At 41.2% G+C, this 27,761-nt stretch overlaps 2 protein-coding genes across 2 annotated transcripts in view; one reads left to right on the top strand and one right to left on the bottom strand.

Annotated features, from left to right (window-relative positions):
* Nucleotides 1-25,238, top strand: part of LOC123457513 (vomeronasal type-2 receptor 116-like) — a 57,379-nt gene extending 32,141 nt beyond the window's left edge. The window contains exons 9-10 of the mRNA XM_045141391.1: nucleotides 15,573-15,651; nucleotides 25,165-25,238. Of these exons, the coding sequence (XP_044997326.1) occupies nucleotides 15,573-15,651; nucleotides 25,165-25,238 (153 nt within the window). The remainder of the gene's footprint in view (nucleotides 1-15,572; nucleotides 15,652-25,164) is intronic.
* Nucleotides 25,239-26,571: 1,333 nt separating this feature from the next.
* On the bottom strand, nucleotides 26,572-26,966 carry LOC123457559 (mitochondrial import inner membrane translocase subunit Tim8 A-like). Its single transcript, XM_045141436.1, has one exon. It carries the CDS (start codon nucleotides 26,964-26,966, stop codon nucleotides 26,673-26,675), a length of 294 nt encoding a protein of 97 aa, XP_044997371.1. The 3' UTR covers nucleotides 26,572-26,672.
* Nucleotides 26,967-27,761: the final 795 nt, after the last annotated feature.

Genomic DNA, 27,761 nt, shown 5'->3' with positions numbered 1-27,761 from the left:
ACTTTGTGGAAGAGGGGTGAAAAGAATGTCAGAGTCACATGTTGGGTCATGATATGCAGAGACATTTATCGTACCAATAACTGTGGGCTAACTCCACAATGCAGGACCCATTTACATCAACAAGGAGGGTCCAATGGGAGGGGGTAGATCATGGATGAGCCTAAACAATGGTACCAAACTGCCTGTATTTGCTGAAAAGAAAAGTAATAAATTAAATTAAAAAAAAAAAGGAACTGGTCCATAGTAGATCTTCATTGATTGCCCCTTTCTTGGAGCTAGATTATTTTATCCCTTATTTTCTATCCTTAACCATGCCACTCCCCATTTTAATTTATTGCAAGATAGCATCCAAGGTATTGTGCCAAAATTTCTGAAATTCAATTTGGATATTTTGATCTGAAACTCTTAGTGTCCTACCTAAGGTAACATCAAATAGAATTCAAATGTGAAGGAAAAGATTTATCCATGCACAGGAGCAGATAGTTCACCAGCTGGAACATTGAAACAGAATATGAATGATTTAAATAACCACTCATTTGATGTTCTGTTGAAGGGTATATACACAAGAATGCTGGCAAAACTTCTGTGACAGTGAAAGTGATGTTCATGGTCCATATGAAAGACAGACAAGATTGAGGAATAGTCCAAGATTAAGAGATTCACCTTGGCATTAATGTTAAATTCCTGGTAAAAGCAAGATGATTATTTTCCATATCATCTTTTATTGGTGAATATTCTTTGTCTTTCCTGAATGAATATATCATCATTTGTGGCCATGAAACATGAACTGATATGAAGCATGAACATCTTTCTGGACAGTGGAATTTTCAATGTCATATGTAGAGTGGTGTAAATAATAGTGGCCAAGGGAATAGATCATCAGCAGTGTTATTTTTGTTTTCTTGTGTGTGTGACACAAAGTTCTACATCACTCCTTCAAAAATAATACAAAAGATTCAAACATTCATCCATTGCTTATTTAAAAACAGTATATATTTGTGGTAGGATGCTTCTCCTTTATGAGTAAGATTAGAGACAACATCCACCAAACTACAGTGAAATAGGAAGAAAACATTCATAGATTACATGTAAAAGTAAATAATGTACCACATGCTTCTGTACAATAGGTATGCAATAGTATATTTATTCTTCTGAAATTAGCTGAACTGCACACAACACAATTCTCTTCATCTTGTCAGGGACTAAGTGCATAGTGAAGATGTCTTAACTACATCCATTGCTGTCCAGAAATGTTTCATTTTCTACAATGTAGGTACTTCTCACTCAAAGCAATTAAACTCCCAGGCCCTTCCTCCAAAAATGGGGATATGATAATTCTAGGCCAACAAATCAAGAACTTAATTTTATAAAATGAAACTTCATTTTTTATGATTTGAACTTTTGAAGCTATGCTTCTTATTTGATTAGGTAACTATGAAAATGACTTACATTATTGCTGGCAGCAACTTGAAATTTTTAGAATAAATAAAGTATACTATATTTATTTGTAATGGGCTAGAAAGTATATCATTTCAGCTTTGAGATCACATGGTCTCTGTGGCTGCTGTAACACTCCATTACTAGAGTGTGAAAACAGACCTACATGATGCAAATGGATGGATGTAACACATTTTGAACAAATATTGAGTTAATATAGTCTCATTTGAATTTAAATAGCACACATATGTTATAAATTTGAAATTCAGAACTGTTTTCACATATAACTATTGGGAATCCTACACTACTGATTGAAAGCCGGAGTTCAATAACCTGTTATTCATTTTACAAGTAACTGTAATTGCAACATATATCCTTCCAAAATGTACAAAGTGTGAAAATACTGAGTATTGTTAAATATATATTTATACAAATTTTCACATATAATATTGCAAAATATGGATTATACTTAACTGCTAATCTTACGAATCCTTATTACTATATATATGAAAATTCCATGAATTTGTTTTGCAAGTAGACATGAATAAATTTATCACTCTAGTTGTCATAACTATGTAACATAGAAATTCTCAGGCAACTTCCAGTTAAGATGGTGGCACAGAAACCATCCCAAACCAGCCTAGGGAAGGATTTAAGCAAAACACCCTCTTCTTCTAAAACATGAAGGAGTTCAGGTTATTCTTAGACACAGTAAAGAAGCTGCAGAGATCAAGTTCCACCAGTAGGAGGTAAATAGCCAGAATCCCAGTAAGGCATTTGCAGCCCACTGATCCATGCAATCTACACACCTTCCCGGTATCACCCTGCCAGGTGCAGCAAGAAGTGGCAGAGACAAAACAAGAGGAATTTTCAATTTCATCAGCCTTCTTGCAAAGTTAAGAAATTTGAAGGTAAACTCAGGAGGTACTGAAAGCATCAAAAGCAGAACTGAGTGAACAACTAGAGAAGTCTGAACTCTCCCATCCCCCACCTTCAGAACCCTGAATCTCAGTGGCTGCACAGCTGATCAGAGCTACAGCTCCACAGCACAATACGAGGGATTGAGGTGGGCATTCAGCATTAGTGAGGTTGGAAGCCACACGAGAAGGTAAATGAAAATAAATAAATAAATAAATAAGCAAACAAACAAACAAACAGGTACATAGGCTTGCATTGGAAGAGCTAATCTCTCTTTCCTTGTCAGGGCAGGTTATGAGTTATATATTCTTGGTTGGCTTTACAATTTTCAAATAACCTGTCTTTGGGGGTTTCATATTGTTGTCTTTGATGCTTTTATGTTTATAGGGCCTTTATCTTTTCTTCTGTCATTATTGGGGACAGGTCTGATCCAGATCCAGGCTTACCTGGAACCCAATTCAGAACAGAAATGTTCACATCCCAACTGACAAAATTAAGAGTGTAGAACAACACACCTTCAAGGATTTTGCCTTTATAAGACTATCTGTTTGGTTTTATCCCAACAATTTCATACTTTGTTCTATTTTATTTTAATATGTATACTGCTCAATTGAAGCTTAGTATTTGCCAGTAAATTGTTCTGCCCAGTCCACTGGAATACGTGCTTAGCAAGCAAAATCAACACCTAGGATTATTTTGGCATCTGGACTGGGGTATACAAACTACACCTGGCATCTTAAACTCATATCCTTAAAGTATATAAAGGTGTATTCCTACATCTAAGAACACTGCAGATAAGTTGAAAATCCAAGCATCAAACCAATCAAACCAAAATTAAATCAAGATGAGATTTAAATTGACCTACAACAAGTACAGAGGTCCACACAGTTACAAAAACTCTCACAAGTTGAAAAAAAAATTCAGGTCCAGGTGGATTGTCTGGTGAATTTTAGTAAGCCTTCATGGAAGAAATAACACCACACTTCTCAAACTTTTACATAAAATAGAAAAGGAAGGAGTTCTACCAAACTCCTTCTATGAATCCAGCATCACTCTCATACCAAAATCAGACAAAAACAGAAAAAAAAATTAAAATACAGACCAAACTCCCTTATGAACATAGATACAAAATTTCTGAACAAAATGATGGCAAAGAGAATACAAGAGCATATCAAAAAGATTAATCACCCCGACCACCTTGGCTTTATCCCAGGGATACAAGGATGGTTCAACATGTACAAATCAATGAATGTAAAAATCATATAAATTATCTGAATACAAAATCACATGATCATCTCAATAGATGCAGAAAGGTCATTCAACAAAATCTAACATCCTTTCGTTTTAAAAGTATCACAGAAACTGGGAATAGAAGGAACATATCTCAACATAATAAAAGTTAATTTTGACAAACCTACAGCCAACATAATACTAAATGGAGAAAACCTGAAGCTTTTCCAATACATCCAAGAACAAAACAAGGATGTCCACTGCTCCACTTTTTATTTGTTTGTTTTTTGAGGTAGGGTTCCACTCTAGCCCAGGCTGACCTGGAACTCACTATGGAGTCAGGCTGGCCTTGAGCTCATGGCAATCCTCCTACCTCTGCCTCCAGAGTTCTGGAATGAAAGGCATGTGCCACCATGCCTGCCACACTGCCACACTTTTATTCAATGCACGACTGGAACTGGAAGTCTTAGCTACAGCAATAAGGCAAGAGACCCTCATGAAAGGGACACAAATTGGAAAGGAAGATAGATCAAACTTTCACTATTTGTAGATGATATGATTCTATACATAAAAAAAAAAACATTAAATCCTCTAACAGCAAACTGTAAGAGCTGGTAAACACTTTTAGCAATGTGGCAGGATACAACATAAACGAATAGAAATCAGTACCTTTATTATATGTTAACAAAAAACATGCAGAGGATAAAATCAAGGAATCTCTCCCATTCACAATAACCTCAAAAAAAAAAGTGCCTTGGAATAACTTTAACCAAGGAAGTGAAGGATATGTACAATGAGAACTTTAAACACTGAAGTGAGAAATTGCAGACAACATAAAGAAATGGAATGACATCTTGTGCTATTGGATTGGAAAAATCAATTTTGTAAAAATGTCAATCATACTAAAAGCAATCTACACATTTAATGCAGTCCCCATTAAAATTCCAATGGCATTCTTCACAGAAACAAAAAAAAAAATCCTAAAATTCATTTGGAAGCACAAAACAACTAGCATAGCCAAAACTATTTTTAGCAGCAAAAGTAAGGTTGGTGTTGTCACTATACCCAATTTTAAGCTATATTACAAACCCATAGTAACAAAAATAGCATGGTATTGGCACAAAGACAGGAATGTAGATCAATGGAACTGAATAGAGGATCCTGATGGTAATTCAAGCAGCTATGGCCATCTGACTTTTGACTTAAAATACCAAAAATATTCATTTTAGAAAAGACAGCCTCTTCAACAATTAGTTCTGGGAAAACTGGCTATCTACATATAAAAAGAAGAAATATACCCTAATTTTCTCCATGTGTAAGGATCAAATCCAAGTGGAACAGGGACCTTAATTTCTAGAGGAAAACATGGGGGAAACACTTCTATATATTGGCATGGGTAATGACTTTCTGACTATAACCCCAATTGCTCAGAAAATAAAACCACTAATCAACCACTGGGGTCTCATGAAATTACAAAGTTTTTGTACACCAAAGGACACTGAAAATAGCAAAGAGTCAGCCTACAGAATGGGAGGAAATCTTTTCCAGCTACACATCTGACAGAGGATTAATATGCAGAATATACAAGGAACTTAAAAACAGAAAAATAAAAAGTGAAACAACCCAATTAAAAATGGACTATGGAACTAAATAGAGATCTCAATGGAAGAAATACATATAAATCATCTTAAAAAGTGTTTGACATTCTTAGCTATCGGGGAAATGCAAATTAAAACTACCTTAAGATTCTATCGCTTTCCTCTCAGAATGGCTACCATCAAGAAAAGAAAGGACAATGAATATTGGTGAGAATGTGGTAAAAGGAGAACCCTTCTACACTGTTGGTGGGAGTGTAGTCTGCTTCAGCCATTGTGGAAAACAGTGTGGAGGTTCTTGAGACAGCTAAAAATAGATTTATCATATGATACAGTTATAGCACTTCAAGGCATACATCCTAATGACTCTTCTCCATTCCGTAGATATACTTGCACAACCATGTTTATCACAATAGCTAGGAAATGGAACAAGCCTACATGTCCATCCAAAGATGAATGGAAAATAAAGATGTGGTACATTTACACAATGGGGTTCTCTTCAGCAGTAAAGAAAAATGATGTTATGAAACTTGAAGAGAAATGGATGGATCTAGTAAGGGAGGTAACCCAGGCCCAGAAATACAAACAATGCATGTTCTCTCTTATATGTGGTCCTCGCTACAGATGTATAGCTTTGTGTGTGGCCTGGAACCAAAAATTGGTACTAGATGTCAGCAAGCTATAAAAGGGCTATAAGAGTTTTAAACTTAGTAGGTCTTGTAGAGTTTCTTCTTTGGTCCTGACTGTAGTTCTGTGGGGTTCTTGTATCTGAGTGGTCCCCTCTTTTCAGAGAATGGGAAATTTTTTCCTCAATAAATTTGTTGAATATATTTTCTATGCCTCTCACTTTGATTTCCCTTTCTTCCAGTACATGCAATATCCAGATATCTGAATGTGTTAGGTATCCCACAGTACCTAAGTATTCGGTTCACCTACTTTTTTAAATTTAGCAAAGTTTTAGCCTCATGATCAATTTCTACTCTCTTGTATTCAAGATAAGAGGCTCTGTCTTCCATAATAGTCACTTTGTTAATGAGAGTTTCTGAGAGTTACTGAGGTTTCATGATCTCTATTTGATTTTTATTTTCTGTTGTATTATTTTGCTTCATGTGCAGCTCTTTTTGAAGTATGATTTCAGTGTATATTTTGTTTTCCTTGATTTCTGGAATTCATTTGGTTCTAATCTCACTTGCAGACCAGTCATGGTGGCTCAGACCTATCATCCCATCTTCTGAGGAGGGCTAGGAAGAAGGAAGTGCTGCAAATTCCAGACCAGCTTGGGCTACATAGCGTGTTCAAGTCAGTCTGCTTAACTTAGTTAGAGGCTGTCTCAAATAAAAAACACACTGATAAAGTCCAGTGGTAGTAACTATGGTTGACGTGGCCAGAGCCCTTATCTCCATTCCCATTCAACTTCTTTATGTGTGATCTCAAAGAAACCAGGCCCTCTCCTGAGACTCACTTTGTTCTTCTGGAAAATTGTATGATGGCACTCTCTGTTGGGAAACATGGTATGCACAGCAAGGCAAGGGAGGACTGTGCTGCTTTAGAGACTACCTTTGTCGCTATGGTGACCATCAAACAAAAGAGAGGATTGGAGTGTACTGTGTGGCTTGACTTATGGAGAGCGATTCTGTGTTCAGGAGTGCAGGGCTTAATCCTGCACTAGCTGTCACCATGGGTCAGCTTTTTGTGCACCTCTGTGTTTGTGTCTCTGTCTCTATCTGAACTCCTGTGGGCTCTCTCTCTCTCTCTCTGAATCTTTGTGACTGGTTACATTTAGGTTGTAGGGCAGGGAAGGGAGGCCTGGAGTTATATGCACTGTACCTGTTACATGCACACCCACAGCAGCCTCCCATCTAGTTTTATGAATGGAGGATAAAGCAGGATCACTCCCCCTACCATGGCATTTCTTTAATTTTTAAAAAATATGTTATTTATTTACTTATTAGAGAGAGAGGAAGATGGAAAGAGAGAGAGAATGGGCATGCTAGGGCTTCTAGCTGCTGTAAATGAACTCCAGATGCATGTGTCACATTGTGCATTTGGCTTATGAGAGTACTGGAGATCCAAACCTGGGTCTTTGGCTTTGCAGTAGGTGTGTTAACCACTAAGGCATTTCACTATCACCACCATTACCTTCCAAAAACTTATTTTTTGACACTTGTGGTCATCCTGCTTTGTCCTCCTAAAACTGGGATTAAAGCCTAGTGGTACTTCACTGGGTGCCTCCATCTCTCTCTTTCTCTCTCTCTCTCTCTCTCTCCATCTCACTATGAAATTGAAGCTATCATGCTCTGTGTAGGACAGGCTGTCTTCAGACTGATAGTAATCTCACTACTTTACTATTCCTAGCTTCTCCTTCCCAACCTGATCTGTTCCTATCTAGATATGTTGCTAGATATACCCTAATCCAAACAACAGGTGGTCATCCAGCCTGGACTGGTTTTGGATAGAGAGCAAACCTCTCTTTATTATCTTATGCTTATGTAAAACTGAGAATACATGTGACTAAAACCAGATGCATCAGGAGGAGGAACATGCAAAGTGGAGAAAATGGCATGTAACTAAAATATGTCAGTAAAATCAGAGTAACACACATAAAAATACATGCCACATGTTGCAGTCAGCTTCTTATTACTGGAAGAAAATACCTGACCTTGGGCTTGAGAGATGGCTTAGTGGTTAAGGCAAATGCCTGCAAAGCCTAAGGACCCTGGCTTAATTCTCCAGGCTCCATCTGGAGTTTGTTTGCAGTGGCTAGAGGCCCTAGCATGCCCATTCCCCCCTCCCTCCCTATCTGTCTCAAATAAATAAATAAATAAATAAATAAATAAGAAAATATCTGACCAAAAGCAATTTATGGGGGAAAAGATTTATTTTGGCCTAGAGACTTAAGGGAAAGGTCCATGATGGCAGGGGAAACATGGCAAGAGCAGAGGCTGGACATCACCTTCTGGCCAACACCATGTGGATGAGAGCAGCAGGGAAGTGTCACACACTAGCAAGGGGAAACTGAATATCACACCCATAAGCAGGCAGCTAATAATTCACTGCCCCAGGAGCTTCAAATTCCCAAATTCCTATCATCTGTACCTAGCATTCAGAACAAATACGTTTATGAGGTACATCTTATTCAATCCAGAACACCAAGCAACTGGTCCATCTTTCCCTTAAGAATTCTTTGTTTTAAATATTTCATTTTTATTTATTTAATTGAGAGAGGGAGCAAACAAAGAGAGAGAGAGAGAGGAGAATGGGCACACCGGGACCCAGCCACTGGAAATGAACTCCAGCTGCATGTGCCACCTTGTGCATCTGGCTTACCTGGGTACTGGGGAATTGAACCATGATTCTTAGGTTTCACAGGCAAGTGCCTTAACCTGTAAGCCACCCTTCCAGCTCCTTCCCTTAAGAATACTATAAGGACAAGTCCAAGACTACTTTTTGGAGCCTTAGGGTATTCTGCATGACAGTGACCTAATGAGACTTCTGGCCAAGGTGGCCACTGTGCTGCAAATCCCGGGAAAAGAAAGGCATGACATTAACACTGGGTCTTTTAGGGGAGCAAATTTCCAATAGATTGTCAGTGGGAGGGCACAGAGGGGGGAAAAACAGGGAATCGCTGATCCCATCACGGGCGGGTAGCCCACCCCTCCCCCAAGTAGCCACCTTATCCACGGCGCCCTGTGCACCAATCAATTCCGGCATGTGGAAGCTTAGACTGCTCCACCCTCTCCCTTGTGCCAGCTCAGGTGCCATCCTTTACTTGTCTGCTGGCCGTCTGCCATTGTCCTGTGGTGAGGGAGCGCAGACTGCTTCTGGGTCCCAGTGTTCCCATGCCAGAGTTTGGGATGCTTCAGTGCGTGGTGCCTCCGTGTCCTTCCTGGTGCAAATGCAGTCAGCTTTGGCACATTACCGTGTGAGAGCTCAGGCAACTTTCGTGCCAGGAGGCTTTGGCAAGTGAGAGCCAAAGTCCAGGCTGGTTGGCAACTGCCTCAGGCTGTTTCAGATTCCCATTGTGCTTGAGCCCAGAGTGATCCACCCACCTACATGCCCATACACTGTCATGGGCAGACCACAGTGCAAAAGAAATAACATGAAAAATCAAATGCAAGAAAATCCAGTTAGATCACCCAGTCCTACAATGAACATATCTAATCAAAACATAGAAGAGTCATTATGATCAGAACATAAAAATGAAGCTATGAGCAATGCAACCCTGACATTACTGTGTCTCACTGTTATAACAATGCTCCACTGTGACATCACATTGCTCCATTGTTACATCACCATGCCCAATTGTGATGTCACTATGCCTTATTGTGATATCACAAAGTCCCACTATGATTACGCAATGCCCCATTGTGACATCAGAGTGCCCCAGTGTGATATCACATAACCCACTGTGATATAACAATGCTCATCTGTGATATCACAATACCCAAAAGTGATATCACAAAGCCCCACCATGATATCACAATGATCCACCATGACATCACAATGACTCTCTGTCTCATGCTAATTTCCAGCTAGGACATCACAATTCTCTCATATGTCAGAATTAAACCAACTTGTTCATTAAAATGCCCCAATCTAACATCACATTGCCTGACTGTGCAATCACAGTGTTCCACTGTGATACAGCAATGCTCCTCTGTGGCATCACAATTCCCAATGTCACATCACAATGCCCTATTGTGACATCACGATACCCTATTGTGACATTAGAAAGCCCTCCTCTGATTTCATAATGACCCCCGTGATACCACAAAGCCCTCATTGTGACATCACAGTGCCCAACTGTGACTAACAATGCTATTCTATGACATCACAAAGCCCTACTGTGGTTTCACAATGCCCCACGGTGAAGTCACAGTGCTTCACTATTCATGACAAAGTCTCTGAAAATTCCCCACTGTGATCTCACAGGGTTTGACTGTGATATCACAATGTCCCACACTAATATGATAATGTCCTACTGTGACATCACAGAGTTGAACTGTAATATAATATCCTACTGTAACATCAAAATGCCCTACTGTGACATGAGAAAGCCCCCCTGAGATTCCACAAGGCTCCACTGTCACATAACAATGCTCACTGTCTGATCAAAATGCACTGTGGTGACATCACAAAATCCCCTTATACTTCACAATGCCCCACGATGTAAACACAGTTCTGTACTATGAATGTACATAACCTCACTGTGACATCAATTTTCCACTATGACATCACAAAGCCCCACTGTGATTTCACAATGCCCCCCTGGAATATCAAAATGATCCACTCTTCATCACAAAGACCCTCTGTGATATCAAAATTACTCACTCTGGTATAAATGCCCATTCTCTTATCATAATGTCCCAGTGTGACATCTCAGAGCTGAACTGTAACATCATAATGTCCTAGTGTGACATCACAAAGCCCCACTGTGATTACACAATGCCCCACTGGGATATCACAAGGCTCCACTGTTAATCACAAAGTCCCTCTGAGTTATCAAAATTATCCATTCTTATAGAAATGCCCCATTCTCTCATCATAATATCCCATGGTGACATCACAGAGCTGAACTGTAACATCATAGTGTCCAAGTGTGACACCACAATGCCTTGTTGTGACATCACATAGCCCCACTGATTTCACAACGCTCCACTGTGACATCACATTGACAAAATTTCTCATAATGCCCAGCTATGACATCATAATGCTCCCATACAACATAATAAAACCAGCTTGTTCATCAAATGCCCCACAGTGACATCACCATACCCCACTGTGAAATCACATTGCCCTTATGATCAATTACAATGCTCAACTTTGATGTCACAATACCCTATTGTGACATCAAAAAGCCCCACTCTGATTTAACAATGACCCACTGTCACACTACAAAGCCCCAAGGTGACATCACAGTGCCCTATTGTGAAATCACAGTGTCTCACTGTGAAATCTCAATGTCCAACTGTGATATAAAAATGCTCCACTCTGAGATTACACTACCCAGTGTCACATCACAATACTCAACTGTAAGGTCACAATACCCTATTGTGACATCACAAAGCCCCACTCTGAGTTCACAATGCTACACTGTGACACCACAGAACCACACTGGGACATCACAATGCCTCACTGGGTCATCACAAGGCCCCGCTCTGTTATAACAATGCTCAAATGTGACAACACGATACTGTAATGTGACATCTCAAAGCCCCACTGTACCTTCACAATGCTCTAATGGGATATCACAATGATCCAGTTTGAAACCACACTGACTCACTTTCTAATAATAATGCCCAGCTATAACACAAAAATGCTCTGACATGATATAATAAAACCAACGTTTTCCTCACAACGCCCCACAATAACATAGCGATGCTCCACTGAGACATTCACAGTGACAACATAATAACCAATGTCCCATCATAATGCTAAGCTATGATGCAACAACTCCCAATTGTGACATCACAAAACCCCACTCGATTTCACTGTGCTGCACTGAGAAACCACAAATCCCCACTGTGATTTCACCATGAGCCACTGTGATATGTCAATATTCCACTGTTCCTCACAAAGGCCCTTTGTGACATCATGATTCCCAACTTTGATATCACAGTGGTTTACTGTGACATCACAATGCCCCACTCTCTCATGATAATATCTCACTGTGACATCAGAGAGATGAACTGTAACTTCATAATTTCCCAGTGTGACATAACAATGCCCAATTGTGACATCAAAAAGTCCCACTGTGATTTCACAATGCCTCACTCTGACATCACAATGCCCTAAGGTGACATCCCAATGACTCACTCTCTCATGATAATACCTAGCAATGAAATCACATACGCTACCATATGATCATCATAGTACCCCATCACATCACAGTGCCGCACTGTGACATCACAATGCCCCACAGTGATATAACAATGCTTCACTGTAACATCACAAAGTTCCACTGTGATTTCACAATGCCCCATTGTGATATCACAGTGCTCCACTATTCAGCACAAAGGGACTATGACATCACAATATTCTAATGTGAAATCACAAAGCCCCACTGTGATATAACAATGCTCCACTGTGACATCATCACAAATTCCCACTATGTTTTACAATGCCCCACTGTGATAACACAATGCTCTACTGTTCATCAAGAAGTCCTTCTGTGATATCATAATTCTCCACTGTGATATCACAGAGATCCACTGTGATATCACTATTTCCCAGTCTCTCACCATAATGTCTCACTATGACATCACAGAGTTGAACTGTAATACCATAATGCCCCACTGTGACATCATAATGCCCTACTGTGATACCATAAAGTCCCAATGTAATTTCATAATGCTTGGCTGTGACATCATAATGACTCAATTTCTCATAATAATGCCCAGCTATGATACCATAATGCACCAATATGCCATAATAAAACCAACTTGTTCATCACAATGCCTTACTGTAACATAACAATGCCCCAGTGTGATCTCAAATTGCCACACCGAGTCACCACAGTGTCCCACTGTGAAATAAAAATGATCCAATGTGACATCACAGTATTCTAATGTGACATCATAAGGCCCCACTCTGATCTCACAATGCCCATAGATATATCACAATGTTCCACTGTTTGTTGCAAGGTCACTGTGACTCCACAATTCCCCACTCTGATATTACAGTGGTCTACTGTGATATTATAATACCCTAATGGGATATCATAAAGCCCCACTGTGATTTCACAATGCCCTACTGTGAAATCACAATGCTCCACTCTCATCATAATGTTCCACTGCGACATCACAGATTTCAACTTTGACATTATAATGTCCTACTGTGATATCAAAAAGCCCCTTTGTGACATCAAAAAGGACCACAGAAATTTCACAATGCTGCACTGTGATATCACAATATTACATTATGACATCACAATGACTTACTGTTTCATGATAATACCCAGGCATGACATCATAATGCTCCCATATGATATAAAAATACCAACTTTTTGGGCTGGCAAGATGGCTTAGTAGTTAAGCGCTTGCCTGTGAAGCCTAAGGACACCGGTTCGAGGCTTGGTTCCCCAGGTCCTACGTTGGCCAGATGCACAAGGGAGCACATGCATCTGGAGTTCGTTTACAGTGGCTGGAAGCCCTGGCGTGCCCATTCTCTCTCTCTCCCTCTATCTGTCTTTCTCTCTGTGTCTGTCACTCTCAAATAAATAAATAAAAAATGAACAAAAAATATTAAAATAAAAATACCAACTTTTTAATCATAATGCCCCACTGTGACACAAGATTGCCCAACTGAGACATCATAGTGTCCCACTGTGATATAACAATGCTCCAGTGTGACATTATAATACCCCACTGTCACATAAACATGCTCAACTGTGAAGTCAAAATACCCTATTGTGACATCACAAAGCCCTACTTTTATTATACTATGCCGCACTTTGACACCACAAAGCCACTTTGTGACAAAACATTGCCCGCCTGTGACATCACAATACCTAATATGACATAACAAAGCCCCACTGTGATTTCACAATGCCCCACTGTAATATAACAATGCTTCACTGTGCCATCACAATAGCCTGATGTGACATCACAAAGCCCCATTATGATATCACAATGCTCTACTAAATCACAATGACTCACTTTCTAATGATAATGCCTAGCTATGATATCACAATGCTTCCATATGACATAATAAATCCAAGCTTTTCATCAAAATGCCCCACTATAACACCAGAGTACACCACTGTAACATCACATTGCCACACTGTAACATCACAATGTCCCACTGTGATATAGCAATACTCCATTATTACATTCCAGTGCCCAAAGAGTCACATCACTATGCTCACTGTCAGATCATTTTGTACCATAGAGATATCACAAATCCCCACATCTACTTCACAATGCTCAATGATATTATCATAGTGCGCCACTATGAATTTACATAAATCCACTGCAGCAGCACGATTTCCAAGTTTGAAATCACATTGCCCTACTTTGACATCACAGTCTTCCACTGTGATATAACAATGCTCCACTGTGACATCACAATACCCCACTATCGCATCACAATGTTCAACTGTGACAACACAGTACCTGATTTAACATCATAAAGTCCCACACTGCTTTCACAATGCTCACTGTGACACAATACCACATTGTGACATCACAGTGCCCGCTGCGCCTTCACAATGTCTTTTTTTATGTAAAAATATTCCACTGTGACATCAAAATACCCTAATGTGAGATAACAATATTCAACTGTAATATCACCACACCCTATTGTGACATAACAAAGCCCAATTCTGATTTCACATTACTGCAGTGAGACAACACAAAGCCAAATTGTGACATTATAGTACCCCACTGTGACATCAAAATGTGCCACAATGATATAACAATGTTTCACTGTTAAATCACAATACCATAATGTGACATCACAAAGTCCCACTGTGATTTTACAATGCCCCACTGTGATAACAAGAAGCCTCTCTGTGATATCACGATTCCCCACTATGATATCACAGTGGTCTACTGTGATATAATATTGTCCCACTCTGTCATAATAATGTCCAACTTTGATATCAGAGAGACTTGCCCTTTCCCAGGTTATCTGCAATTATCTGTGTAATCTCAGATGGCCCCAAATTCATGTCAATCCTCCTACCTCTGCCTCTTGAGTGCTGGGGTAAAAGTGTGAGCCACCATACCCAGCTTCATTTTAAGTTTTTCTTCAACATATCTATTTATTAATTTCATTTTAATTTCTTGGTTTGACTTTCATAGTTTTACTTCAGAATCTTTCCTGCACATGATTATGTCCTTTGTGAGTTCATTTTATTTTCCGTTCATTAGCTTCTTTTTCTTGATTATCATTCATTTTGTTCAGTCTTCTATTCAGTTCCTCTTGATCCTCCTCCATTTTGTTCAGCTGTCTATTGAGGTGTATTTGCTGTTCCTCTTTCATTTCATTCATCCATTTGTTCATGGCTTCAGTAAGTTTGTTAACTCTGCTTATGGTAATTGCCTTTTTGAATTCTTTGGAGCTTTTTCTAAGGAGTTACTGATTTATTATTTTTTTTTTATTTTCTTGATTGGGGGGGTGGTAGAGAATGGACACACAAGGGCCTCCCGGCACTGGAAATGAACTCTACAAGCATACTCCACTTTGTCCATGTGGTGTACGTGTGTACTACTGAACTGAACCTGGGTCCTCAGGTTTCACAGACAAGTGCTTTAACTGCCAAGCCACTTTGCCAGCCCATCTAACTAGTTTATTGGAGTGTTCCACTATGGGACTAGGCATTCTTCTTGGGCATATCTTGCCTTGGTTTCTTGTGTTATTTGCTTTGCACTGGGGTTTGTCCATCTGCAGATAGATCTTTGTCTTGCTGACAATGCAGCAACAACTCTTGCAGAGCCCTTGGTGCACGGCTTGGTGAGACTTCATTCAGGTGAGTGTGGGCTGGTGGTCAGTCCATATGGCTGGGATGGGCACACTGGACATGAACAGACTTTTCTTTAACATGCGGTCCCCATGCAGGTCCAGACTAGGGAAAGTGAATGGCTTTGGATTCCCTACATATGGTAGAGCTCTTGCGCAGGCCAAAAGATGAAGTCAGTGCCTCATGGGCCTGATCCCCTGTCTGAGCATGTACAGATTGGGGTTGTACGCAGTGCATAAGGGATGTTGTGTACTTATCTGTACCCTGGTTCACCTTGTCAGTGTCCTGGGATAGTGACTGCTGTCAGTTCTAGTGACCCTACTAAGGGTGGCACAGGATTGCAGGCATGGGGTGAAGTCAGTGCTAAATTTGACTGATTACTAATCTGCATGTATGTGTGCCAATGTTGTACTCGGGCTAAATGGACACAGACAGGGATCAGGGGAGCACTCGCCTGGTCCCTGAGTGGCCTGCTTAGTGGCCAGGGTTAAGGAATCTGGCTGGAGAGTGTGAGCAGTTCCGGTGTTCCTTCTCTGGCAGCAAAGACAGGCAGACCAGTCAGTGAGGTAAATATCAAATGGGTTGCATGCTGCATATGAACTTGCACGATGGTTCCTTAGCTGTAAAATAGCTTTTAAGACTCATGAAGTCCTATTTGTCCATTGTCTTATTTCCTGGGAAACTGGGGTCCTATTCAGGACCTTCTTCTGTACAGCTGCGTCTGGAATTATTTTCACATTTTCTTATATACATTTATGGGATTCAGGTATTACATCAAGGTCTTTGATCCACTTGAGGCCTGTGATCTCCCTTGTTTCAGCACAGGGTGTCCTGGCCAAACCTGAACATGTGTTCTTTCTGGGCTTGCCTGACCATGCCTTGCCCCAGGCCTGATCTGGTTTGCCCTTCCCATCTCTCCTTATCTCTCTTGGCCTTGCTGTCCTCCTTGCCTTTCATTGTACCTGGCCCTAAATGACAATCCATCATGCATGACCTGTCCTTGCCTTCCCTGTTGCCTTCTGCGTGCTCTGCCTTGCCTTTCTCATCAACTTCCCTTCTGCCTGTCCTGCCCTGGCATTCCCCATTGCCCGTGCTGGCTTGCCATTGGCCTGGCCTGCTCTTGAGTCTTAACCATGGCCCAGACTAGCCTTGTTTTTTCCATTGCCATGAATTCCACCTATCTGACCATGCCTCCTCCTGACCCCGCCTGGCCCTTGTCTTGCCTTAACTAGCCTCCTTGCTTTCCCCTGATGTGCCTTGTGCCTGACTTCACTCACCTGCTTGCCTTCCACCGTGCCAGGCCTTGTGTTACCCCTGGCTTGGCCTGGCCTTCCATGAGGCCTTGCCTTGCTGTCCTTCCCTTCAATCCCTTTGCCTTACCACTTCCCTGCTCTTGCCTGGCCTTGTCTTACCTCTACCCTTGCCTGCACTTGGCTTCCTCCTGTCCTTCTCTGCTGTGACTTGCCCCTTGGCCTTACCTGTTACTTATCCTAGCTTTTCAGCTTTTCACCCCCCCCCCACTCCCAACATGGCCTTGTTTTCCCTTTGCTTGGTGACCTAGTGTTGCCATACCCTTCTGCACTTGACTGGCTCCTGGCCTGGCCTGTCTTGGCTTCCCTTCCCTTTTGCCTACCTGGCCTTGCTTTCCCCCTGTAATGACATTCATCCTGGCCTGACCTTGCCTTCCTCCCTTCCTTGCCTGGCCATGCCTTCCCCTTGCTTGGCCTTGTCTTCTCTTCCCCAGCCCTAGCCTGCCTTCTCCTCTTACTCTCCCTCAGGCCTGTGTTGCCTTACCCCTGCCTTCTGTCTGGACTTCATTCTCTTGGCTTTTTGCATTGCATGGTCTCGGGACCTCTGTTTCCTTGCCTTGTCTCAAGTGTGGTCTTGTCTTCTCCTTTCTGGTTGCCTTCTGCCTTTCATTTTCTCATCTGGCCTGCTCTCCTGTCCCTTCATCTTTGCACTTGCCTGTCCTTCTCCCTTGTCCAACTGTGCCTTCCTCCTGTCTTTCTTGTGCCTCCTTCCACTTGACCTTGCCTTCTTTCTGGTTTGGCTGAGCCTTGGTTCCCCTGTCCTGGCCTGGATTCTCCCTTGCCTTCCCCTTAGCCTAGCTTTTTCTGGCCTGTGCTTTAATTTTCTCCTTCCTTGTCTAACTTCTTGTCTACCTTCCTCCTTGTCTGTTCTTGTTTGGCCGTATCTTCTCCCTTGCCGTGTCCGGCATTGCTTCCCCCTCTTGACACACTTCACCTGTCCTGGTCTCTCAGTTTCAGGCCCTAGACTGACCTTGTTTTCACCTGTGACTGGCACTCCGTATTTCCTGACCTTTGCTCACTGGAGCTTGCCTAATAGCCTTTGTTGTCCTCTTTGCCTGGTCTCTCCTTTCCTTCCTGTGCCCTGGCCTGGCATGGTGTTCACAATGACTGGGCCTGGCCTTGCCTGTTCCTTTGCTCCCTCCTTTGCCAGTTCTAGCTTGCCTAACTTTTGCCTGGCTTGGCCCATCCTTCTCACTTGCCTAGTCTGGCTTTGTTTGCCCCTGTCCATCTTTCCTGTCCTTGGCCAGTTCTCACTTTTGTTTTACCGTCAGTTGCCTTTCCTATTTTTGCTTTATGACCTTGCCTTCTAACTTCCTCTCTGATGATTTTGTATTTCCATACATGGTAGGATTATCTTAGCTTTTCTTTTAAGATAGGGTGTCAGTAGCCCAGGCTGTCCTGTAACTCACGGTCACCCAGGCTGGGCTCAAACAGTGCTTCCCCTGCCTCAGCCTGCAGAGCACTGGGTTTGACGGCGTGAGCCTGCTGCCTGGCTGAGACTGATACTGCCTCCTCCTTTCCAGAGCGAGACGCTGGCCCTGCTCACGGCTGTGGAGGCCTCTGCACCTGCCACTTCAGAGGCTGCCTCTGCAAGTGCATGGAGTGACGGCAGCAGGGAGGGGACTGAATGAGGGTATTCCCACAAGAGGAAAGGTGCACATCACATGTGCACAGTGAAGAAAGCGGGGGGGGGGGGGGCTGCACCCACACGCCACACTTCAAAGGTTTCGGTCTTCAGAAACAGAAGCAGCAGCTCGTGTGTTACCCAATTGTCAGGGAGCCTCAGTACTACTTGTTTCCTGGGGCACTGGGCAATGTTTGTGGGGATCAGCAGCCTAGAGAAGGACACTGAGATAGCCTGAGGCCTAGCCTCACCCCTCAGCAGAAGACAGAAAGACACTTGAGAATGGGATCTAAGGATAATTTAGTTGCTTCTCACAGGAAAGTACTCAGGATGAACATGGTGCCCTCTGCTGGTGAGGCCACACTCCACCCTTGCTCTCTGTCTTTCAGCACCTTCCCCTATATGTGCAGCATCCACAAAGATTTTCTGTGGAGCAGGTCTTCAGCCACAGTACATGCCCACTTGGAATGGTTGTAGAGGTCACCTCCAGAGTCCTAATAATCTGGCCTGTTCTTGCATAGACCAAGTCCAGTGGTAATTTCTTGTAAATTTAAGATCACTAAGTACAATCTTTTCATGTTCTGTTGATCCATTTCCTTGTCCGTTCTTGGCCATGTAAGTCTTTCAAAGGTCTGCAGAGGAATCAGCTTCAGTAGTATGGAATTTGAATTCCTATAATCATTAATTATGGTGAACATCTTTGTTTCATTTTGCATTTTTGGCATCACACCAGCTTCCTGAAATTGCTTTTCTGAGTTATATCCATATTGAATCCATTTTTTTCTATTCTTATCTATCTAGAAACATTAGTCCCAAACATAACATGTAATGTGACTGTGGTATGAAAGCATAAAATTAAGTCTAAATATATCACAAAAAATCAATGTGTCTTTGCATTGCGTAAGGGAATTTTTCTAATGTAATATTAAGTTCAGAAATTTCAGCCAAGTGAAAACCAAAAAAGAATCAGACAGGGCTGAGAATGTGGTTCAGTCCATAGAGGGTTTGCCTAACAAGCATGAAGCCCTGAGTTCAATATCCAGTAATCACCTAAACAGGAATAAGGAGATGGTAACAGGAGCATCAAAATTTCAGGCTATCCTTGCCTACATTGTAAGTTGTAGACAGACTGAGCTACTTGATACTGTCTCAAAAAATGACAATAAAAACAAACAAAATGCTGAAAGAGTGAACTAGTCATTCTGCTTGCAGTTTGAAAGTAAATGCATCATTCCTCTAAATGGCATGTGGGTCTCAGCCTCGGTGTGTGATTGATAAAGGAAATTAGAGGCAGGGGCAGGGGGCAGTGGTGACGAGGCCCAACTCTTTAAGGAGCTGCAGCCATACTGAAGGCAGAAGCTGAGAACTGCAAGAAAGGATCCAAGGTAATGACAGTTCCTGAGAAGGTCTAAGGATGTTCTCTGGAAATTACCAGAAGATCATTTCATAGGGACCTTTTATTGAGACTGGAAAAAGAAAGAAATAATAGAAATCATTCAAAATAGGTTCATAGCATTGTGTGTAAAGTGATGGTAATTCAGGCTGACAGTTTAAAACAAAAGTTGAGAAAAAAGTATAAGAAAGGGCCTTAGTGGCACAGCTTAAAAAAAAAAAAAAACAAAACAAAGCAGTAGTGTGGACTGCTCTCCTCCATACATACCAGAACCACTGACTGTTGAACTATCAGTGACTGTGGCCTGTAACTTTCCACCACAGAGGAGAGCAAGGTTCACAAGGCTCTCCACCTCTTTAAGGATTCATGGACAGTTACTGTTACTAGAAGAGAGGCCTCACAAAGCCCTGGCTCTTGTGCACAATTAAAAATCTTACTTCAATTTGGCCATAATTTGTGGTTGGTAGTCTTTACTCTCACGAATCCTGAGTTAGCATGTGTTAGCCAGTAACAGGATAAACACTGACAACTATTCATATTTAGTTGCAAATGAGTGAAAATGTCTTGCCTTCATGCAAAATACTGTGTATAACCCATCAGCACAAGATCTGGTGAGTACACAGAACATGAATGTTCTGGCGTTGTTACTACAGGCACACTGGGCACAGCTGTGAGGGAGACCAAAGGTGAGCACCTAGTGCTCACAGCAAGAAGGACATGAGAACTGTCTCCTCTTCTCCTTAGTCCTGGGCAATGTACTATAAATACATACAGCTCTCCATGTACATCCAGAATATCATTGCACCAACTTCTAGAGAGATGTGAACAAATGTTTTTGTTGTTGTTGTTTTTGAGAGAAAAACATAGAGAGAAAGAAAGGGCACATCAGGGCCTCCAACCACTGCAAATAAACAAAAGACACATGTACCACCTTGTGCATCTGGCTTACGTGGGTCCTGAAGAATGAAACCTGAGTCCTTTGACTGTGCAGACAAGTGCCTTACCCACTGAGATACCACTCTAGCCCTAAACAAATGTTTATTCATCCCAAATAAGGTGTAAATGACAAACCAAAGAAATAATGCCCGTTATGTTAAATCACCCTCAACACATTGCCAGGCAAGAAACCCTAACTTAACTCAATTGGGTATCAGATCACCTGAGTTATTATTATGAAGCAGCTTCTTAGCTCAGTTATCAATTTGGCACATGCATCTCTGTGGACTCATTCACACACACTATTCATACATAGTTTGCTGTTCAGTCATTGATATAGTGTGTCCAGGCTGGAGCTGGAGCTCAGTGGGGGTTCCCTTGTCTACCTAGGATGTGTGAGGCACTGGATTTGTGAACAAGTTCCCAGGGAAAGAAAAAAGCCATGCCTGTGTTAAACATTCTACATAGCTGATTTAATGGTTGGAAAGACTATTTAATGGTAGTGGAAAGCTTCTCTGCTGCAGGTTTGTAACCAAATTTTGTTAGGTGACCTCAGTCCCATAAGTAGGTATTCACAGCCCACCTCCCTGCTTGATCTAACATTCTCATTAGTATTAGGTAAAATGATTATTGGAATGTTTGAACAAACACCTTACTTTCCACCAACCGTTAGACTAAGGATGGCATCCGAAAACATCTGAGGCCTGTAGCAGAGACCTCTTCTTTGAAAACTCCTACTTGATGTTTCCATGAATGTAATTTAAATGCCTAGATTTATAAGTTTCGTGTTCTACACTATAAAAGTTCCATGAACCTGGTAAGGTGATCCAGATTTTTTGCTTTGTTTTGTTTTCCAAGGTAGGGTCTCACTCCAGTTCAGGTTAACCTGGAATTCACTATGCTAATTTCAGGAGGGCCTTGAACTCAAGGCGATCCTCATGTCTCTGTCTCCCGAGTACTGGATGTGTGCCTCCATGCCCTGATGGCCATAATGTTAGTCCCAGCACATAAAAAAGCTAAAGTAAGAAGATCACTGTGAGTTTGAGGCTATCTTTGTTTGTAGATTGAGTTCCAGGTCAGCCAGTGCTAGAGTGAGATGACCAGGCTTAAGAAATGAAATAAAAACCTCTGAAAATTTTACCATATTGAAACATCATATTTGACGTAATCTAGATTTGTTCTCAAACCATCATCATTCATATTTGGCTTAGAATAAACTATTTCTTGTTCACTTTGAGGTGAAATCTGTGGTTTGACATCCACAGGTTCCATGCACAGCACCATAACATAAAAATAAATAAATAAAATAAAAATTCAGCACATATTTTCCTCTGAGAGTTTCAGGTTCTTTCACATGTCATACTACTGCTCTTAGCATTCTCTTTGCCTTTGACAATTTGAGTCAGATAGACTTTGTTTTGAGAATAACATACACATTTCAGGGTGCTAAGCAACATTCCTGTCACCATGCACAAGGTCAGGTACAGCATTGTATGACGTACCCTCAATGAAATAACAAAAAATTGCACCTGACATCACAGTCTATACTATTTTTCTGGTATTATCAGACCAGTTCATGGAGAAGCACAGAGGCTATGTGGAAGTAGGAGACATGCTGTGACCTTGGTTTGATTCTGTCAGGGAAGATGCTGAACAATTGCAAGTAGACACCAAGTGAACCACTTCAAGATTGGCCCTAGCCTCAATTTGATAAAACAGTCAAGAAAACTCAGGCCAGAGTGTAGAAGACTTTCAGGGCTCAGTGCGTGCTGGGCTACCTACTTCCTCACATCATACTGACATGACTGGTAAGGGCAACACAGAAACATTATTGTTTTATATAAGGCATCTATACATATATGGGTCATGGTTTTTCCTGTGTTAGCTTTTGATTTAGATATAATATAAACAGATTCAGAGGAATGCAAGCATCATTGGCCTTGATGTATATGAAATCCTCACTACATGGAGAGAAGGGGCCATAAGCAGACATAAAGATGCATTAACACCATGAACCTATGAGTCATGGCTGATCACTTGACCAAAAATATTTGAAATAATTGTCTGTGTTTCCGCTCCTATCCCAAATTTCCAGCTCCTCAATACAGCTCACGTTTAAGGTTAAATTCCTGAGCTGGGCATGGTGGTGCATACTTCTAATCCCAGCACTAGGGAGGCAGAGGTAGGAAGAGGATCACCATGAGTTCAAGGCCACTCTGAGACGACATAGTGAATTCCAGGTCAGCCTGGACCAGAGTAAGACCCTACTTCAAAAAAAGAAGGAAAAAAATATTAAATTTCTGTCTTTCCTCACTGGCCTCTGAAAGTGACAAATGTTTAGGACTGAATTCCAACAGTTTCAGAAACACAGGATTACTGATATAGATAACAACTGTAGTAAGAAAGTCAGGAGATTATGAAGTCAACAATCAGTGGGATGAGAAGAACACGACTGAACAAAGCTCTCATACACAAAGTCAATGTCTCTTGCACTAGACTCTCAAGAGATAGATGCATCAGAGCCCTGAGCAAAGTCTCTGTTTCACAGGCAGTCTGAGCTTGGCTGCCTGCTTCTCCACCTGGTTATTTCTTCCTCCACATCACCATGATGAACAGATCACAGTTCTGAGAAGCACCAACCTAGCACCAATTTATAGAATGGGGAAGGTGGGTTGAGAACGGTCAGTCATCCTGCACAATGCCTGTGCCTCCTCTCCCTATAAGGAAGACCACACCTACCTTGTTCTATCCTGATTGTCTGAATTCTACAAATTCCATGTCCAGTATATGGACTTTCAGATTCATTGCCAATGCAGAGTGTTATCTCTAAAGCAGAAGCCCAGGTCCCTGCTCCTCAGGATTTCCTCACTGTGAGAATTGAGGTGATGGGTTTATTTGTCTCTGGAGCTCTGCCCACTGACTCCTGTGTCCCGTCCAGGTGGTTGGAGAACCATTCCATTGACGTAGTTTTCATGTAGACCCTATGGTATGCTGCCTGTTGCCTCATATTTGGGCTGCATGCTTCAGGCCCTCTTGTTGGCTATGTCACAGAAAACATCCTTATTTGGGAAGATTTGATATATTGCATGAAGTTGAGTATGGCTCACACATCCACATTGACTGTTAAAATACAGGTGTGAGATTGGCTTCAACATGTGTTTAATAAGGGAACAGATGAAAAAAAAAATTGAGGTAGGTTATATTACTTGATTTTGTAGATGAAAAAGTACATTAGTACATAAGAAATAATTATAGAAACAGCAAACTAAAAATACATTTTAAAGATGAATCTTGATTAAAGTTATTCCAATGCCACTCAAACCAGTGTACTTTAAAGTTTCATATAAAAAGCCAGCTTATTGACCTTGACTGAAAGATCAAACACTTATTGAATTTAAGAGTGGACAAAATGAAGGGTCTTTTCAAAATCAACATTAGGACTTGCAGGTAAGATGGTGGCTTAGAAGCCACACAAAACAAGCCTAGGGAGGGATTTAAGCAAATCCCCAGAAAAATACGCTCTTCCTCTGAAAAGTGAAGGAGTATAAGTTATTCATAGACACAGCGGAGAAGCCAGAGAGGCCAAGAAGCACCGGCAAGGAGGAAAATGGCCAGAGTCCCACTGAGGCGATCATGGCCCTCGATGCACACACTCACCCAGCGCAGTGCCACCAGGGGTGCCGAGCAACAGCAGCAGCAGAGAACAAGCAACAGATTTTTCAACTCCATCAGCCTTCTCATAAAGTTAAGAAATCCGAAGGAAAGACAGCAGAGATAACTAAAGAGCTACTGAAAGTGTGAGCAACTCCCGAAGTCTGAACTCTTCACTCCCCCACTATCAGAACTGCCAACCTCCAGCTTTCAGCCCCCAGGGGCAGCGCAGCCAGCAGAGCAGACCAGAGGCACAGCTGCACAGCACCACACGGAGGGATCAAGGCGGGCACTCAGCACTGGTGAGACTGGAAGCCACCCCAAAAGGTAACAAGGCTGAGTGACAAAAAAAAAAAAACAGATACACATTCTGTAAGAGCTAATCTCTCTTTCCCTTTCCCTGTGAGGGCAGGCTATGAGGTATATATTCTTGGGTGGCTTTACTATTTTCTTTTTTTTTTTTTTTCAGAGAGGAATCTTGTTGAGTTTTTATTTCAGTGATGAAAAGAATGCACTTAATGGAATTTGTAATCATTAACATCAGACATGCACCTCTACCTGAAACTCCTATTTTTGACTGGCCTAAATCTTGATGCTTTTTTTTTTAGGCACATCTGTGAATGAGAGTAAGTTTAACATGTTTCGTGGCAGTCTGGTAATGAGAAATATGTTGAAGGACTAGATTCCTTTATAACTAAAGGCCTCTACATTCTCGGGCTGCCTGTTCAACATTGAGACCATATTTTAAAATATATATTTAAGTAAATCATAGTGTAGGGAAGGGAGATAACCTAGAAAGCTGAACTCCAGCACTGAGAGCCAAACAATAGATATGATGGTCCACAGTTAAATGCCAAATTATTCTCTCAATGCTACCTTTTCTAACACAAAGGTCTTCCTAAAAATGTGAAATTAATTTATACAAATAGATTTATCTATGTGGTCCCACTATCAAATTACAGAAAGCAGTTCCACTATCAAAATTATACAAAGCATGTTTGCACTTGGCTGCAAACCTTTTACATTAAGGCAATGATTGAAAACATGTTTAACCACTAGCAATCAAGCCACTGGCCTTATTTCATACGTTCCCTCAACTGTACAATGAACTCTTCTCATGAAAAGAAAAAAAAATGGCTAAATAAATTATATTTTGTTCTATTGCTAGGGTCAAATAAATACATTTGTGTCCAACTGAAATATAATTGTCATTAAAATAATTTTAAAAGAGTTTGAAGAGAATATTGCAAAAAGCTCTTGGTTGCACATATATTATTAGGAACGTTTTGTTTCCTTCCACTTCGTCATGGTTAGTTCTACCCATTTTCACCTATTTTTCCATTGTATGCAGTGTTCTGCTTTGGCCAGATGAGTCCTTTTTTTTCCTTACATTTAAATTTCTTATTGCCAAAAGAACGTGTTTTGGGGGGAGAAAACTCTTTGAAGCCAGTTCTGCCATGCCTTGCACAAACGTGGGGAGATCTGGGAGGAGAGCGCGGGCGGGGCGTCCTCTGACTCGGAGGGCGAAGGGGGCACTTCTCACAAACTTTCTAGTGAACAATAGGTGCCTATTCTTTTTAAAAAATAAAATAAAATAAAAACATGAATATTACTCTTCCATATTCCTTCTGCCTATATTTAGTAATTAATTTATTTTATGATAAAGTTCTAATGAAATGTAAATTGTTGCAGCGAAATTCTGCTTTTCTTTCCATCCTTTTGTGTAAACCTGTTAATAATGAGCCCATCACTAATATCCAGTGTAAAGTTTAACACGGTTTGACAGTAAATAAATGTGAATTTTTTTCAAGTAAAAAAAAAAAAATTATACAAAGCAGTTAGTTAAGGGGACCTTGAGAAAAGCATAGCCCCACATACATCTCAGAGTTTTCCATTCATCTTTCGATTATTTTCCCATGATTAGCATTAAAAACACACCAAATACACATATGACCCTCAACCCCTCCTACACAAAATTGGTCTTTGTTCATTCTCAGACGATAAGACGTCCAAGAATGACAAGAGTTGGGAACCATTCCCCCATAGCCATTTCTTCAACCTTCCATCAACAGCCTTTCATTTCTTGAGCTACTTTTCCAAAGAGGTAATGCTGAGATCAGTCAGAAAGGCTCTCTGAGAAGACTGGTTTGTATTTCTGGGTCTGTTCCAGTCGATTCAAGATGAATTGGCTTGTATCAATGAAGCGCTCAATGCAGTTTACAAAATAGGCCTCAGCCCGACTGTCCAATTTTGGCCCAGGCTTGTCCATACACTTCTCCCAGCAAAGTTCCATAATCTGGTGCACCAGCTGCTGGAAGCGCTGCTTCTGCGTCTCCACCTCGATGAAATGCTGCAGCTGGGGATCCATGGAGCCCAAGCCCGCCGCAGAGGATGACGAGGAGGAATCCATCCCCACGCGTCCACCATGCCGAGAGGAGCGCCGAACCGACTCACCGATGTTCACGTCTCTCAGCGATGGAACCAGAACCACAACCCCGGCTTTACTATTTTCAAATAACCTGTATTTTGGGTTGGATATTGTTGCCTTTGGTATTTTCATATATATATGGGGCCTTTGTTTTTTACTTCTGTCATTATTGGGGCCAGGGTCTGATCCAGATCCAAGTTGACCTGGAACCCAATTCAGAACAGAAATCTCTACCTCCCAGCTGACAAGATTAAGGGGGTAAAACAACACAAATCATTAGGGATTTTGGCTTTATATGACTATCTATTTGTTTTAATCCCCGCAATTGCATGCTCTGTGCTGTTTATTTATTTATTTTTGATTGTTACTTGGTTGAAGTTTAGAATTTGCCAGTAAATTATTCCACCGACTCCACTACAATACTTGTTTAGCAAGCAAACTCAACACCTAGGATTACTTCTGTGGCTTGATTGGAGGACAAGAGCTACACCTGGCACCTTAAACTCATATCATGAAGATAAGTGGAGGTTGATTGCCATGTCTAGGAACACTGGAGATAAGTAGAAAACCCAAGAATCAAATCAATTCAGGACAAAAATTCGCTACAATATAATACAAGAACCTCAAAGAATCAAGACAATACAGTCCCACAAAAAACTACAAATACATCAGAAATGATCACTAATGACACTGTTTTAGATGAAATTCCTGACAAAGATTTCAAAAAATGATGGTATCTATGCTCACAGAAATCAGAGAAGAAATAAAGGGAATCAA

Source organism: Jaculus jaculus, unplaced genomic scaffold (assembly GCF_020740685.1).
Source record: "Jaculus jaculus isolate mJacJac1 unplaced genomic scaffold, mJacJac1.mat.Y.cur u25, whole genome shotgun sequence".
NCBI classification, from domain to species: domain Eukaryota; kingdom Metazoa; phylum Chordata; class Mammalia; order Rodentia; family Dipodidae; genus Jaculus; species Jaculus jaculus.
Note: the sequence above shows the minus strand (reverse complement) of the source record. Positions and strands in the feature narration are given on the sequence as shown.